At 42.8% G+C, this 16,718-nt stretch overlaps 1 protein-coding gene across 3 annotated transcripts in view; it reads left to right on the top strand.

Annotated features, from left to right (window-relative positions):
* The window catches only part of LOC111861851 (homeobox protein abdominal-B), a 452,675-nt gene that overhangs the window by 373,878 nt on the left and 62,079 nt on the right, over positions 1–16,718 (top strand). For 2 of the 3 annotated variants that reach the window (XM_023846773.2, XM_033750534.1), the window contains exon 7: positions 13,793–14,812. In XM_023846773.2, the coding sequence (XP_023702541.1) occupies positions 13,834–14,812 (979 nt within the window). In that variant the 5' untranslated portion in view covers positions 13,793–13,833. Of the gene's footprint in view, positions 1–13,702; positions 14,813–16,718 lie in introns of those variants that run through there. The other variant, XM_023846781.2, reaches the window with a different exon arrangement.

The following is a 16,718-nucleotide window of genomic DNA, read 5'->3' as shown; positions in this document are numbered from 1 at the left end:
GTGAATAGCATTTTCCGTGTGCCAGTTTTTTAGTCAGATGGATACATCACACACAGTTTTGACGTCGTAAAGCAGTTATATTTGCGAGTCGTAACACTTGTTATGAACCTTTCATATCTATATTTATGTATGGCTTATTTAACGAGTGTGTCAGTAGCTTAGACTAATGCTATAAAATGGTAAAACTGTTGGAACGGTTGTGGAAGGAGTCGGTCTTCGCCTAATTCGAGATATTATCACGGCGTTTGCTTGGAAATAATGAGGAAATCTACGAAACCCCTCAATGTGAATAGTTGGTTTTCCTGTCGAGATTCCAACCTGGAACCTTTCGAATAAACGTCAGTAACGACGCAGTGTAGCCAACTTCCTCGGCCCTGTAATACCCTTATATACGAGTACTACACAAGATCAAGGAGCCATGTGGACTCTGAAGGACAAATTGCAAATGATGTGGAAAGGAGGAGGAAAAGGTAAATATGTCGCTGTGCTTAATTATTTAAGCATCATGTAATGAGTCGTATGTGGGAGTGGAGGTGTAGCTCCACCGTTTTGACCATGGTACGCGAAAGAGCTGAATGGTTATCTTCACACGCCGGTCGCTTTACCCAGGTGAAAGAGCCCGCGGCCCCCTTTGGATAGGAAGGTGGGTGGGCTCCAGTGTCGGTCTCCACATTGCGGAGGAATGAGAAATATCTTTTCTCTGCCGGGAATCGAACCCCGGCTGTCCAGCCCACAGATCGTCGCTGTACTGACAGCCATCCCGGCTCGTGGAAGGACGCACACCTGGCTTAATTTAACGCATTTTCCAAACGTTTGCCTGGATACAAGTCTCTTAGGAAACCGCGAGACATCTTGTATTATTTGGTCTCCTGGCTGATACTCGAATCCGAAACCTTTGGAATATGGAGCTGGATTACCGCGAGTTTCCACATCTGGAGCAACCTTTTAAGAATCCAAGTTAGAACTGACTTTATGGAACAGAGCTGTTCTTGAGAACGCGATGGTCGCTCTGCTAGTAAAGAAATTCGCCTACTTTTTGTGTAGTTATATTCAAAATAGCTCGCCACTGGACTTAATCCTGAGGCACATGTGATCGCATTCTCACATCATACACGTTTAGAATTCGTTATTTTAACCTAGGCCTAGCTCTTCCCAGGTTAGAAGTAAATGCATTTTCTGATAAGGGCCTACGAGTGAGGTTTCACAAAAACCCATTTCATTGACCATTCAGTGTGCATGGATTACCTGACTAACCAAGTGTCATTGATCGTAATCAGGCTTAGAGCCTCGACAGATTTCGCCGTCCTCACCAGAATTCGATATTCCCAGTCATCAGTTGTGTGTTTCGCAGCAAATTTTCATTTTCATTTAGTATCCAAAGATGTTATTTGCTACAGGATGATTCCGGAAGGTGTAATTTATCGCACTGTTTTGAACAATGCAGATAGAAACTTCTTTGCTTCACACATAGATGGCCTTGTGTGTATCTTTTGTCCCCTCTCATACTAGTTTCATGCAAGTGAGGGAGTGAATTGCTTTTGCTTAAGTTGTGCTAGGTTAGGGGTGAGGGGCCGTATAAATGGATATCTCATCAAACCTCTCCCTTAACCATTGCCTTCCTCCCATTTCCTTTCTCTTGCTTTTCTACCCCTTCACTTCAGTCCTCTTCTCCCCAGCATCGGCCACCCTCGTCAGACGGAATCTATCTCGTCAACCCTGCCTGCTCTCCGATCGACTCGAAATACAGATTTCTTACATTCCAAGTGACCTCTACATACACAAACCGACGCTGATTTTATGCCTCGTGGTTTTAACGGGTTTACTCGACCGCGTCATAGCTCAAGCGGTTAGTCGCTGGCTTCCCACCGCGGCGGCTCGGGTTCGATCCCGGGACTGGTCAAGTGGGATTTGTGGTGGACAAAGTGGGGCTGGAGTGGGTTTTCTCCGAGTACTTCGGTTTCCCCGCCAATCTTCATTCCACCAAAGTCTCCATCATCATAATCACTCGGGGCAGGCTACAATAGGCCAATCAGTGGCCGCCGAGTCGAGTGGACCCAGTTGGACTCCACCCCCCACTAAGCGAATTAAAAAAAACGGATTTACTCAGGCCTTTGATCAGGGCAAACAGAACACACAGCATATCGGATATTCTTTTAGGTGTTTGGAGGTCGAATCCCGACATTTCATTTTTTTTTTCTATTTCTTAGATCTAATGCAGGGTTGAAGATCTAGTGTAATATAAGAGGAGACAGTTAACCAGGGGCATCAGAAACAAGAGTATAATTACTAGTAATCTTAGTATTTTTGTCGTTAAGAACAAGTTAAAAATGTGCAAGTCGCAATTGTATCATCAGTTAATGAATGAAATACAGGAATACCATTTAAGTATATTCCCTTTAGCTTTCGTGTTTCGTCTGCTCATGGTGCAGTTACGAGTCAAAAGGACAGTGTTCAAGTGTTTGGTGGATGTGACGGTTTTAATTCTCGGTTTAGTACTTCGTATCATCAAAGCAGTGGGAATACGGGCCACAGTTTTGAATGATTAAGGATATTAATGAGGATAAATAAAAAATCTATAATATTCCTATCCCGATATATTAGTACTACGTATCAACTGCTGACGTTACGTAGATCAATATTCTGTATAACCTATGGTGGGATAATAGGTTCACCCAGCAAACACCCCCCCCCCCTCAAGAAAGGCGAAAGAGCGTCTCCGTGGCGGTAGACAGGAAACATTCTAGCATATTTCCCCGAGACTTTGAAGTAATTAGGCGCAATGAAACTGACTGAACGGTAAAAGAGATCAGAGTATGAAGAAATTCCTCAAGTTTGATAAATTGGAGTTAACAGTTTAGTAGAGAGGGATACGATTGATAGAGCATTGATAGGAACAATTTAAAGGCATAAAAGGATTTGGCTGTAAACACCTGAAGGAAATCAGCCACAAGCAAGACCTAGTTTTAGATGATAAGTCGTTTATTAAAATTAATCTTAAGTACGATAGAAGAGCGTGGGTTGGATTCATATTTTTATTTTTTATTATTATTCTTAGTGGGGCGGGACTAAGTCCCTCGTACTGCGGCCAATACTGGCCTATTGTACTAGCCCCAGATGATAGATGATGATGATTGTGGAGCAATTTGTGGAATGAAGATTGGCAGGGGAAACCGAAGTACTCGGAAAATAATCTGCCCCAGTGCCACTTCGTCCACCACAAAGCCCACACGACCTGGCCCGGGCTCGAATCCTGGCAGCCACGATGGAACGCCAGTTGAATCACATTGCTGAGGACAGGAAGTAGTGGCAGCCACTTATGAAGACGGCAATGAAGTTTCGTGCTCCATAAAATATTGGTAATCCCTTGAGTAGCTAAGCAACTACTATATTAAAAGGAAGGACGCAACTCCATATTTGTATTTTAACTAATGAATCGCCTTTTCATCATCACTACTTAATGCAATTTCATTAAATGGAAATGTAACTTCTGTGTACAATCAGTATTTCTAATCATATTTCGTAAAATTAATATGATGCATTTTATACAATACTAATTTAAACTCCGATATATATCCCGCATAGAGTACATGCAATGTCCTACAGCCACTCGGACTCACTGTATGGATTAGGCCTACCCTACCTCGTAATTAGATGCAGAAAACTGTTGCGAAACGCCAACCCCTTTACAGTTACTGGACCATTGTTCCATAACCAAGATATTACCGGCAATCGTTAAGTATCACTGTACATCATGTGAGACCTGAATAGCGTGAACGGTTCATGGCATGGAAGCAAATGGACTGTAAACTGGTTTCGTTATTTGTTTTGCTAAAAGTTAAGTGCCCACTTCACTTCATCTTCTGTAGCATGTTGCAGCCAAAAGTACTCTAAATTGGGGCTGAAAGACATGTTTAACAATAAGAACCTAGGTTTCAGTTCACACATATTTGATTAGCAACGCAAATGCTTGTATATAGTAGACCAATGTTCCAAGTATGTGTACGCTCATAGCTTCAAATTGGGCTTCAAGATGTACTTCAATGGTGAGGGCTTAGGCTACACTTTTGATAACAGTTATCGGCAGCAACCCGTTTTGTACGGAACTCCTTCAACTGCGGATGTCTGTTCCTTACTATAAACTCGAGCTCAACAATAACATTTCACGACGAATGCCATTTTCTGGGATGTGGTACCTTGTAGATATTGTGTAAACAGACGTTTCGGAGGAATGGTTCGCCTCAATTTTCAGGGTATAAAAATCAGCGAGCAAGGAACCAGCGTGAGCAAGTGGACCCGAATGTAAGGAAATGAGAATAAGTTTTAGAGAACTGCATGTAGAAGAGCTTCATAGTCTGTATTCTCTTCAAATATTGTTAGAGTAATTCAATCGAAGGAGACAAGATGAAAGGACTTGTAGTAGGCTCCAGAGAGATGAGAAAAGCATAACAATTTTTTCTCAGAACCTAAGAGTAAATCTAAAATACTAGTGTAAAGCAAACGCAGATGAGAATATATTAATAAACGGGTCTTAAAAAATATGGTGGAAATTAATGTATTCATCTGGCTATCAATAGGAAGTACTTGTGGATACAGTACTATTTCTTCGAATTCAATACCATATGGGGAATTTTATGACTAAATTGGCGACTATTAGCTTTTCAAGAAGGAATCTGTACCACGGAGTTAGTAAGGATTTCTTTATAGTGTGATTGATTCGGCAACACATAACCATTTAAAGCACCGTGGCAACTGCATGTGCTACCGCATTCAATATTTAGAAACCTACCACTTCCTCACATAACTGTAGGCCTGTACATTTTTCAAAATAAACAACTATCTTTTAGTACAATATTTCTTAATCTAGGGGTAATTACACCCGGAAAAGATAATTTGTCGTACTTGTTATCCGCACGTGTTTCTAATAATCACAGTAAAAACAACAAGAAAAATATGCTAATTTTATTATTAAAATAAGCATGTTTATAAAATAAAATCTCATATGATCCATACAAGAAAACCAAATATCATAAAACTGTAATGTTCTTTTGGCTGTTGCCATTTCAAAAGGGAGCAGGGGTAGTTTCTGTTTATTGGTCAAGTTGAAAGGATAACAGTGCCAAAGAGGTTAGGAGCGAACAGTCTACCAGGATGCCAAGACTTTAGCCAATATCCTGTTACAGGAGTTATTCAGTCTTTGCAAACTTTATCGTTTTGTAGGCCTACTTCTGCCGCTCTCAGTTTGTCGTGACTGACAGAGACTTAGTAAACGACATTGTTATCAAATTGGTATTGTCACGCATTCGGGGTTAGCGTGACGAACAATAATAGGTTCTAAAGTTGGTGATTGGGTTTATTGGCACTTCTTCATAATTACAGTAAATTAATAACACCTCACACATTGAACTCCTTCTGAAAGACTTCTATCTTGCGAATCTTTTCGAAGAATCTCTCACTACTTCGGATGCAGGATTCAAGTCCCTTTTATAACTTCACGCTGCCCGAATGTATATCACCATATCGAACAGTTAGTTCTCCTCTGTTATTCTGTTTGTTATGAAGGGAATCTTGTGTTAATATTCGTTACGGCGGAAACAAGCGCTAGCAAATTGACTTCCTCTCTGCTCCTATTCGGGATTTTAGGCAGTGTTTACAGAACCGTTGCTTAGCAAATGGTCATACTCTGTGACAGTATTACTAGAATTCTTGTTGAGTTACCCTACATCAACGGACAGATTTTGAAGTAGTATGCTATATTTCGAAGAACTGAATTTGTTCATGCTTTCAAGTTCAAGATAATTTTAAGCCTGTTATACCTACAGACATACAGAAATCATTCAACAAACAAATGTACGATATGTTGTTGCGCTACAGAAATTCTGTGACTGTAGCATTTACTTCGGAGCTATATTTCTTTATATCGATAGGTTTGTAGGCGAAAATTTAGTGAATCGATAAACTAACGAGTGAATGAGAAATAGAGCTTGACTAACAAACTAACCAACCAACTCGACTGAATAGGCTACTTTTCGACGTGCTGAGTGGATTTTCAGCGAGTCGTTGTTTATTTTTTGTGAACTTTCCGTTTATTTCCCGGCACTGTCAGTGACATGATGCAAGTTACGTAGTATATGCAGTAGAATGGTGTAGTGATTAGTGAGGGTCACCTCCTTCATTATCCGAGCGATTGCTGGATGAATTTTATTCAATAAATTCTCTCTCGAACCACGTGAAAATATTTCACAACCTCACGTCCTATTTAAGTAAAATCAACTTTAATATTATCCTCTTAACTACCCTCAGGTTTTCCATATTTTCTTCCCTTCAAGTCTTCGCATATAGTCCTTCTTTCCCCATACGTGGAGCCATTGCGAAGTGCCTCATCCCTCTGTATTAGATTGTTCTACTGTGAGCTACCAATCGGTGTAAGTTCCAGTCGCCCGAACACTGGAATTGTGGGTTTGCATTCCGCCTGGGGTAGGTTTCTACGCCTGGGATTTTGTGTTTCTGTATTTAGGTGAAGGCCTTGAGCCGGACCGATCCCTTGCCGTAGAATTCCTGCCAACTGTCTATAAATAAGATTCGAAGCCCGGAAGCCAAGAGACCTTGGGCCGCATACAAGAAGCAGAAGAAGAAGAAGAAGAAGAAGAAGAAGAAAGGAAGAAGAAGAAGAAGAAGAAGAAAGGAAGAAGAAGAAGAAGATATTGTGGCCATTCGTACAAATTATTAAACTCGTCACTATGCAGTGGTGTGCACCCTCATCCCCCTACTCTCGCTCGTCTGCCTGACTTAACATAGACTTACGAAAGCTAAGATTTTGACCCAATCCGCAATGAAAGGCGCAGGACCTGCCATGTAGAGTCATCTCTCAATAATAATTTAAGAATCGTGGCACCAGTGTAGGCAGAGTAAGAAAATATATTTTCTAGATAACATTACTTTACACTTTAATTTGATTTGTAATTTTCTTGATTAAAGTCTTTTTGATGAATCATATTCATTTTGACCGGTGTTAGTCGAGAGAGCATATGACATCGAAAGGCTGAATATGTTGTCTGTTGAAGGTCGTGACATACTTGTGTGTAGCCTCCTGGGAGACCACAGAGCTACACGTTAAGATGTTAGAGTATGCTAGAAATATGACACGGTAAATGTGGTCGGCTGATTTACTTATGGAGCAGAGCCATTCTTGAAGGAAGCCAAATTTGTAGCTACTCAAGAATTTTCCACCAATTTAAGGAACCCAATGGTTCATTACTGTATTCACAAGAGCCCTCCACTGGTTCTATTCTCAGCCAGGTCAATCCAATCCATACCATCCCATCCTATTTCTCTAAGATCAATTTTAATATTGTCCACCCACCTACGTCTTGGTCTTCCCAGTGATCTCTTTCCTTCTTGCTTTCCCACCAATATCCTTTATACATTTCTCTTCTCCACCATTCGTTCTACATGCCATGCCCACCTTATTTTCCTTGACTTGATCATTCTAATTACACTTGGAGAAGAGAACAAATTATGAAGCTCCTCAATATGTAGTTTTCTCCAACCTCCTGTCACTTCATCCCTCTTCTGTCTAAATATTCTCCTCAGCACCCTGTCCTCAAACACCCTCAGTCTATGTTCCTTCTTTAATGTCAGAAACCAAATTTCACATCCATACAGAACCACAGGCAAAATAATAATTTTGTATATTCTAATTCTTATGTTTTTGGACAGCAGAGGAGGAGACCAAAGATTCTGGACTGAATGGTAGCAAGCATTGCCCTGAGGAAAATGTACTGACTATAAGCCACTAATATTAATTTTCGGTGCTGAATGTTGTGCTGCAAAACTGTTGGTTATGTTGTTATGTGAAATGTGAATTCCAGAATGTTTGTATGTCGGAGCAAGAATGAACAAGGATGGTGTGGGTTCAAGTCGGCCTGCTTCTTCCCCATTCTGCCTAACTTACCTACCTCCCATTCGCCGACAACAACAGCAAACAGACAAAACAAACAAAAAAATAGACGACTAGAATACAACTGACGACTTTTGAAGGTGGGGAAGACCAACAGGAAGAAGGCGGGCGAAAGAGGAGAACCTATATTCATTCACACACTCATGGAGTTGAGCCCATCTTGAGAAGCTGAAAATTGTGCAGCTACTCAAGAACTTCCCAGCAATTTACGGAACCCGAAGGTCCATTACCGTGTTGACAAGTGCCGTTTTTTTTTCGAGGCTTTTTGAACATATTCGTAACAAGCTTATATTTTACTGTGAGGAGTTGTTAGCCCAACATCCATCTCCCAAGCTGGAGGACTACTCCTTGTCGGTTATCCGCGACTACTTATTCAATATATTCGCAGCTTCCCAACCTTAACTAAAAATAATATTTACTCTCTCTCCTAATTAAGTCTATATCATATCATTTTGTGATTGCACGCGATTAAACTTGATTTTGTATCGAAAGTCTAATAGGCAGATTTGCATTACTTTAACCCAATATATTTCCTAACTTGAATTGTTGAGGCTCGTAGAAATAAATAATTATAGATTACGAATGTTTCTTAGGCGGTAGCAAGTTAACTTTCGATTGTACCAATTTACGAAAGAGAAAATGAATTCGCTTACATCAGGATGAGGTGTTGTCCTGCAGCCAGTACACAGCCAATACGGACACGTGGCTAGAGGCAGGTCTGCCGTCTACCGCGGATTTCTACGGCTTCTAATGTTATAACAGGAAACGGAGAGCCGATATTACCCAAATATTACTCTCTTCTAAACTACAACGTCGTATAGCTAGAAGGCAGCCCGACGTTTCGGGGGAACATATCGCCTAACCCTTGCTCAGCACATGCAGCTAAGCAGAGCATATTTTCTCTTTTGTGGTTTCTTCCTCGGCTTATTCTTCGACCTGAAGATGGAGGCAGTATGATACCAAAATGTCGTGCCGTCCCTGAACTACACGGTGTTACAACCCAGAGGACAGTACCTTTTGTAATCACCGTTGTGAGGACCTCGAACTCAGCATGAAATCCTTTTGATAACAGGCAGGAAATGTCGGTTCCCTCATTCGGAATTCAATAAAACCGATGTAAACACATGTTGCTGTGATACTATACGAAAGAATAAGATAAAACGTCCCACAATTACTAGTTTTTTTTTTTTTACTTTTCCCATCATCCGGTGTTCTAGAGACTATAAAACAGGACGTTTCAGAAACTGGATCTGTTTTTCCTACTCAGGTGAAGGGGGAAGACACCTACTCATTTGAGTCCCTTATAAAGAGCTAACTTCAATCATTGGGTCACTTCCCAATGTCTAACTAAATGCTGAAGAGTGGAGAAAAGACTATATTCCAGTTAGCTAAGATATATTTAGCAAGGAAAGTCAGAAAGGATGAACATATTGTGTTGCAATTTTCACATTGCTTTACTCCCGATTGTAAGTGAATGTTATATTCGTTTTTCTCAGTACGAGATGGAGGTCATTTCTGACAAACGTTTCTGAGCAGCTCAGATGGGATCTAAAGTGGAACACATGTTCCCGCAACGTCATACTATGACAATGACGGCGATGATGAAGTCATAGATACACGTCATTAGAGTTGATTCTAAAGGGTCCTGACAATGGGGTGTAACGCTCAGAATTAATGGGTTTTGGGACTTTGTACATCATCCGGTATTCCAAAAACTAGAAAACACAACGTTTTGAAAACTGGATCTGTTTTCGTCCTCTAGTGAGGGAGGAGTGGAAGACACCTAATCAGATGGGTCCCTTAGGAAGAGCTACCCTCAGTCACTGGGTCCAGTGATTGAGTTTTTCTAGTTTCTAGAATACTGAACAGTGGACAAAGTCCAAAAACCCAGTGATTTTGATCATTATAAGTTATCCCTGTAGCAGGCCGTGAAGGCTTCCACATTATCTCTTGAGAATCGGCGCACAGGTGGCAGTAGGGTTGTCAGCCTTACGCGCCGGCTGAATCCACCCCAGGGCCATACTGCGGCTGGAAGGGTTAGGTAAATTTAAAAAATTCACCTCATCAGGACTCGAAACCGCGACCTTCCGGCTTGTAGCACAGTGCCTGAATCAACTCAGCTACCCCGTGCCCCTTTTCCGATTGTTGTATTTGGCCAAAAATGTGAATGGAAGACTGAACACTTAAGAGTTAGTCTACTGACTTCTGCTAATGTTGCAGATTCTTGTAGACAAGCCAGGAAGAGTCTGACAACTTCCACAGTTATTCCTGAAGTTCTCAGAGAGCTCACTGTGAAAATGTGACGTCGTGTAGCTCAGTAGAAGCTTACTGGTTTCTTCCTCCTTTTTCTTTAACATAACTTTGACCTTGAAGATGAAGGAAATAACTTCCTCCGAAACACCGATGCACTTCTCTCAAGCTACATAGCGTCGCGTTGCGGAAGACTGTACAGTTCTGGGCTGTCGGTAACTTCGTTTCCTGTTTGCTCGTAAAAGTAGCAGTAATATGGCTGCAGTGACGTCATGATTATTCAATCAAGCGTGTAGAAAACTAAGTGACTTTTCATGAAAAATAAATCGATTTTCTGTAATCAAATTATGGACTATTTGCTTCAAATATGTCGAAAATATTATTAATAATTTTACCAAATTTGCTGCTTTTTCTCTTCAGTAACTACTGTTCTTTTATACCTAAGTGTACCCTCGGTAATGTATACTGTCAGCTTACAGGAACGTAACGTTCAGTTTGTAAATTGGTAAGCTAAAGGTAAAGTTGTAAGATTTGAGGTTTTACGGAAGTGAGTATGAAGATTGTTGTCCTTTGGAATGTGGCGCCGTGTAGATATTGTGTTTACCGACGTTTCGGAGAAACATATTGCCTGCAGACTGCAGCCACCTGGTCACGCTGGTTCCTCGCTAGCGGATTTCTATACCCTGTAGATGGAGGCGATATGTTCCTCCGAAACGTCGTTTAACACAATATCTACACCACGCGACATCCCAGAAAATGGCATTCTTAAAGGTAAAGTTATCCTTCGGCGCAGTTAATTGAGAGCCACGCCAAGAAGCCGAATAGGGCAGTTGAGTTACAGCTCCATCATTCTGAACCTACGTCCTAGATCGATGCGAGCTGTTAGCTTTGCGCTCTTACGATTTTACCCCCGGACGAGCAGCCCTCGGTTTCCAATGTATAGGAGGCTGAGCGGGCCTCAGAGCCGGTCTGGATGTAAGGGAGAAATTGAAAAAAAAAATCTCTTGGTCCCATCGGACCCCTCCTCGGTCGTTCAGCACGTAGCCAAGTCGCTATACCAACTGAGGCAGCCTGGCTCTTATTTGTTATTCGGTACTCGAATAAAAGGAGCCGGGATAGCTCAGTCGGTACAACGACTGGCTACGTGCTGAACGACCGAGGGGTCGGAGTTCGAAACCCAGTATGGTCAATTTTCTTTTCTCCACGTCGTCCAGACAGGCTCTGGGGTCCACCAAACGTCCTGTCCCATGGGGACTTGGGGCGCTTTCGCAAAGGGTAAAGCGGCCGGCTCGTGAAACTGTCCATTCACCTCCAGCTCTAGCCGAGGTCAAGAAGATGTGAATCTATACATCCGCTCCCCCATACACCTTCATGTTTTAGTGCTTAATTAGTTAAGCACAAGGAAAACTTACAAGGAAGGAAACAACGACAATCCAGTTTTTCTCCATTAAACGGGTGAAATAATGAATAATATAAGGTGCACGGCCAGGACGGGTTCCTACCAGACGGTAAAGCATAGCTAAATACTGAATAGACAGAAGCAAAGAGATCCTGTAGCGAAATCAGTGTGCCTGCTGTAGGCGCCGCCAGGCAGCTTCGGTTTGGAGTTCCAACCACCTATGACGTTTCTCATTGAGGCTGTTTGCGTGTGTGTTCTTTATCATCGCTGCTGTTTGTTATCCGGTACACAAGCACGTCAATCAAACAGTGGCAAGCAGAGAGACGGCTGCTTGTGAGAAAGAGACAGCGCTGAATGTTAGGTCGGGCGTGAGTTGGTTGTTGTACTATGTATGTGATGAAGCGAGTTTGTCCCATTCCTCACCAGATCGCGTGCGCAGCAGTACGTTGCTTCGCGGGGGACTTTGTGTTCAGTAGCTTGCCTATGGTTGACTATCGGCCGAACGGACAGGCTGGTTGCCTGAAAGTGTGAGTGTGAATCTGCTGCCCAACAGTACGCGAACGATCGACGTGTTCAGTTACACGGCGTTAAAACTCATCTTGAGTACTGTGTATAGATCAGATTCTTTACGTAAAAATCAATCTCACAACGGCGCGTGTGTGTAGTGTTATGGAAAGTTTCATAACGTATTATTGGTAGTGATTCTTCCAGTCAGACCTCCCGCGCCTAATACAGACCACTTACGTAAGATAAAACCATTGGTGGACTAACAACATTTTGTAAACATTCAGTAAAAAGTCGTTATGCTTTCTTGATTTAGTGCGGGACAACAGTGCTGTCAACATAGTGTTTCACCATTCACAGAATTCAGCTTTGTTCAAGGTCCACGCTTACTACCTGCATTGAAAACATCATCGTCAAACTGAACAGTGAACAAAAAATCACGGATAGCCTATGTACTTTTCTGTCATTCACCAAACTAACTGGTGTTTTGAAAGCAGGGAGATAACAGTGAATATTCACACATTTTTCCGCTTTAGGTTAAGGGTGAAATATGACCGAAGGTTGAAATTGTCTGTGGTTCTGTGCTATACAAAAAGTTCTTTCTATTGTTACGTACAAGTAGCAAACGTAGTTTTTTGCTGCTGTCATTCTGAAACCATGTGGTAAATCTAACCCCAACTACTAGGAGGGGTTCCTCGCCCTTTATTGCTTTCCGCTGCAGAATAAAGGCGAACACGTTACAGTTTTATGGTGATTTTCACGAACAGGATACAATAATCGAAGTATTTCATTCAGAGTGATTGTGTCTGCATGTGACTAATGCGTTAGTATGAGCAGTAGTTAGTCCACATTCAACCAGGGATGAGATCAAGATCGTGGCAGCCATTCGGATGTACTTAATTTGAATTACTTATCACTTTCGGTGGGGCATAATGTCTGCTTTATGAAGTTGCCCAATGTTCTATACTTTTCGTGTATTTGTCATGCGAAGTGCGTGCTTGGTATTACAGTAGACCTGTATGTATTAATGAGTAACAGATTCAGGCTAACGATTGCGTACCTAGTGGTGAATTAATCATTACAGTGTGGTAAGCAAAAGCAAAAAAAGGGAGTTGGTGAGGGGAAACATATTTTTATTTGTGATGGTGTTTTGTAAATATCCGTCCTCTCGCACATTTCACCACTAATCCATCTATCCTTGCCGCTGGTGTTTGCTCCCCTGTCTGAGGCAGCATCTCATCTGTCTCTTCTGCTCCAGTAGGAGCACTACCCCATAACACTCCCCCTCCCTTTATCTCTCTCCCCCCACAGTTCACTCAGCACCCACTCACTTTATCTCTCTTTCTCTCTCTTCGTTGGATCTCTACATTGCTACCAACATTTCGAATTCCACCGTATCAAGAGATACCAACATGAAATTTTTCCTAACACTGGTCCATCTACCGGACTGATCCCTTTGCCGGAGCTGATGTGACATATTTCCCGCACCTCACTCCCTATAGTTGCTTCTTGTTCGGCCCTGTCTGTTGAGTGACCGCGGGTGTCTGTCTGTGTGTCTTTGCCCGCCACCTCTCTCGTGGTCTTCACCTGAACCATCATCATCATCACCGACTGCACGGCCGTTCTGGACGTGGCCGCCGCTGCGACCGCCACGCTGTACGACGTTCACAATGGCGGGGCAGCCACCGGAGCGGGGAATACCTCCGGGGTGACGTGGTGGGCCATGATGAACGGGGGTATTTACGAGGAAAGCCCACCGCCAGCACCGCCACCACAACAGCAAACACCAGCACCCACACCGATCAGCAGTTCTGGAGGGGTCACCTCCCCCGGGTCAGCAACTGCACCCCCCTCGGTCACCTCTGCGTCTGCAGTACCTCCCCAAACACCTGCCACTACCTCCTCAGGAGGTTCCTCTACGTCCCCTTCAGCCTCCTCAGTCGCCAGTAATAATAACACTTCCAACACGGGACCCCTTCACATACCTGCTAAACGGTTAACGACAGCGTACGGGGAGTGTCCTAATGTCGAGCCTGGTGGAGGTGTAATCAGGCACTCACACCACGGGACGCAGCCCTGGAACTACAGCCCGGTTGAAAACCACCACGGGGCCGGTGCCACTGCCTTCGAGCCGGCAGGCGGCCTCAACCACCACCAGTATGGCAACGCACCCACGTACTACAACCTGGCTGCAGAACCCTCGGCAGGCAGAGATGGTCGCAAGGCGGCTACAGCCCTCAGCTTCTGGTCGCCTGCTGCTACAGCTGCTGGGGGTGGTGGTGGTGGTGCAAGTACCGGGGGTGGTGGTACAGCGGGGACCACGACGACTGGGGCAGCCGGGGAATATGCCAAGTACAGTACCACCGGGTCGGTCTCGTCCGCAGGAGGACCCAGTTCGGACCCTGCGGTGTCGAGTTCGTGCCATCAGTCATTCTCAGCTGCGGCGGCCCAGAGCTGGTGCAATTATTCACCGTACTCCACCGCCGCTGCTGCGGCCGCCACGAGGCACCACCACCACGTGGTAGACACGCACCACCACCCTCACCACACCCAGGCCGTGCCTTACCTCAACCCTACGGATGAAGGGAGAAGGGTGGCGGCCGCCATGGTAGCGGCTGAGAGTGCTGGCTTCACACACGACAGCTACGGCCTCAGAAACTACGCCCCTGAACCGGTACCTTCTACACCCTACCCACCACCAGGTAAGTCAGGATCTCCACCTCGTCTTGCAGAAGGGTGAAAGTAGGCCACTACTGTAAAATCAAATTGACAGCTTATTTGTGACGACGAAATACATGCACCTTCATTAGAGGCAGAGATCACACTGACCATCAGTAATGGTTTGTATTGACATTTGGCAACGCGGGAGACTAGAGGTCAGTGGCGGCTTCGAAAGCTCGTTTGGGTTCCGTAAAAAACGTAAAATTTTATAGTCATCGAGGCGAGAATCAACTGCCTACGAAGTCCGTTAGTTAGACAAGAGTACATTAAAATCTTCCAAACTCATTTCCAGTTAGGATAATTTTGTGTTGAGTACCCTTCTGGTTACAGTCTATCATGGACCTTCACAAGTATATATTTATAATCAAGTTGCGTGGTTTGGATCTTAATGTCATGTTTTTTTATGAAATGTGAGCACAGTAGATTTGTACATAGGCAAAACGTTTCGGAGGAGCATGTTGCGTCCATCTTCAGAGCAGATAATTTTTCACTCTTCTAACCTGGAAATGGTGCAACATATTCCTCCGAAATATCGGTACTTTCTGTCATACTGCATTATATCATGCCGCCTAAAATAACAGTAGCTTTAGCAAGGCTTACTTTTCTTACAGAACATATGTTATTTGACTGCTTATGCGTGTTAGCAATTTTGTGCAATCCATTATCCTCAGAAATGTGTTACATGCCTTTGGTTGGAAAGGTCACTTAAACTCAGGAGGAATAATCTTTATAATCAGGGCTTGATTAAACCAGAGAACAAATTAGTTAAGATGTCAATTTCCCCAGCCTTTTGAAACTGCTCCGACCACTGCTTTTACAAAATTCCCACTGTTTTTTTTTATGAGATATAACCAAACTCTAGAAAAATATATGAATATTGAGCGTCCATCTTATGCTGTGTATTCACCGAGCTGTTGAGGCCAGGCATATTTTGTTGCCAAATCTGTTTAGTTCATCTTACTGGCAAAAAGTTGTCCCTGTGCTTAACTAATTAAGCAGTACACCATGAAGGTGTTTGGGGGAGTGGATGTATAGATCCACATATTCTTGACCTCGGCACTGGTTGGAGGTAAGTGGGCAGCTCCACTCTCCGGCCGCTTTAACCCTGAAGAAAGATAACAAACGCAAATGCCTCCAGATGAAACTCTTACCACCATATCGATTTTTTTAATTCACTACAACCTTACAGTAATAAGTTTATGGCTCATAAATATTATGTGACAGATAAATAGCCCCGATTGCTTTTATATTCCCCAGTTATAAATTCATATCAGTTCTAGAAACATTGACTGGTGCCTTTCGTGATCTCAAGCTGCGTAGAAGGGAGCATGTTTGCTGTTTTTCTTGTACCAAAATTATGTAAGTCTGAAAAAGTGTAGTAACTTTCTTTCAAAGTGGATGTGATGTCCAGACATTTTGTGTACAGATAGTAACACATATAACTAATAATAATAGCCTATGTATTTGTCTTTATACTTATTCTCATACACGAAGATAATAGAGATAGAAAAAAGTGAAAATGTTTCTCGGATAATACTAATTCTATCCCCGAAAATTTTACGTTATTAAATCATTAGATCCCCAACAGAACTGTCAAAATCTCCCATTATTTTTCCTATGAACAAATGTGAAGTAACAATTATTGCAGTTTACAATCAATAACCTAATAAATTTGCCTCTGCAATTAATTTTCCCGCCAGCCTGAACCATTTCGCATGTTGTTATTTTAGGGAAGTTGAAGCAGTTGCCTACTTCCACCCTTCGCTGTATTAGCTATAGCATTTACTGACCTATCCAGTGATTGTTTAATGTAAAAAGTAATTACTTTTAACTTTATGAGGGTAAGCTCTTTTATGCCTTAATATATTGTTCACATATCGTTCTGTT

Source organism: Cryptotermes secundus, unplaced genomic scaffold, assembly GCF_002891405.2.
Source record: "Cryptotermes secundus unplaced genomic scaffold, Csec_1.0 scaffold180, whole genome shotgun sequence".
Taxonomy (NCBI): Eukaryota; Metazoa; Arthropoda; class Insecta; order Blattodea; family Kalotermitidae; genus Cryptotermes; species Cryptotermes secundus.
This window is presented reverse-complemented; position numbering and strand designations above follow the sequence as displayed.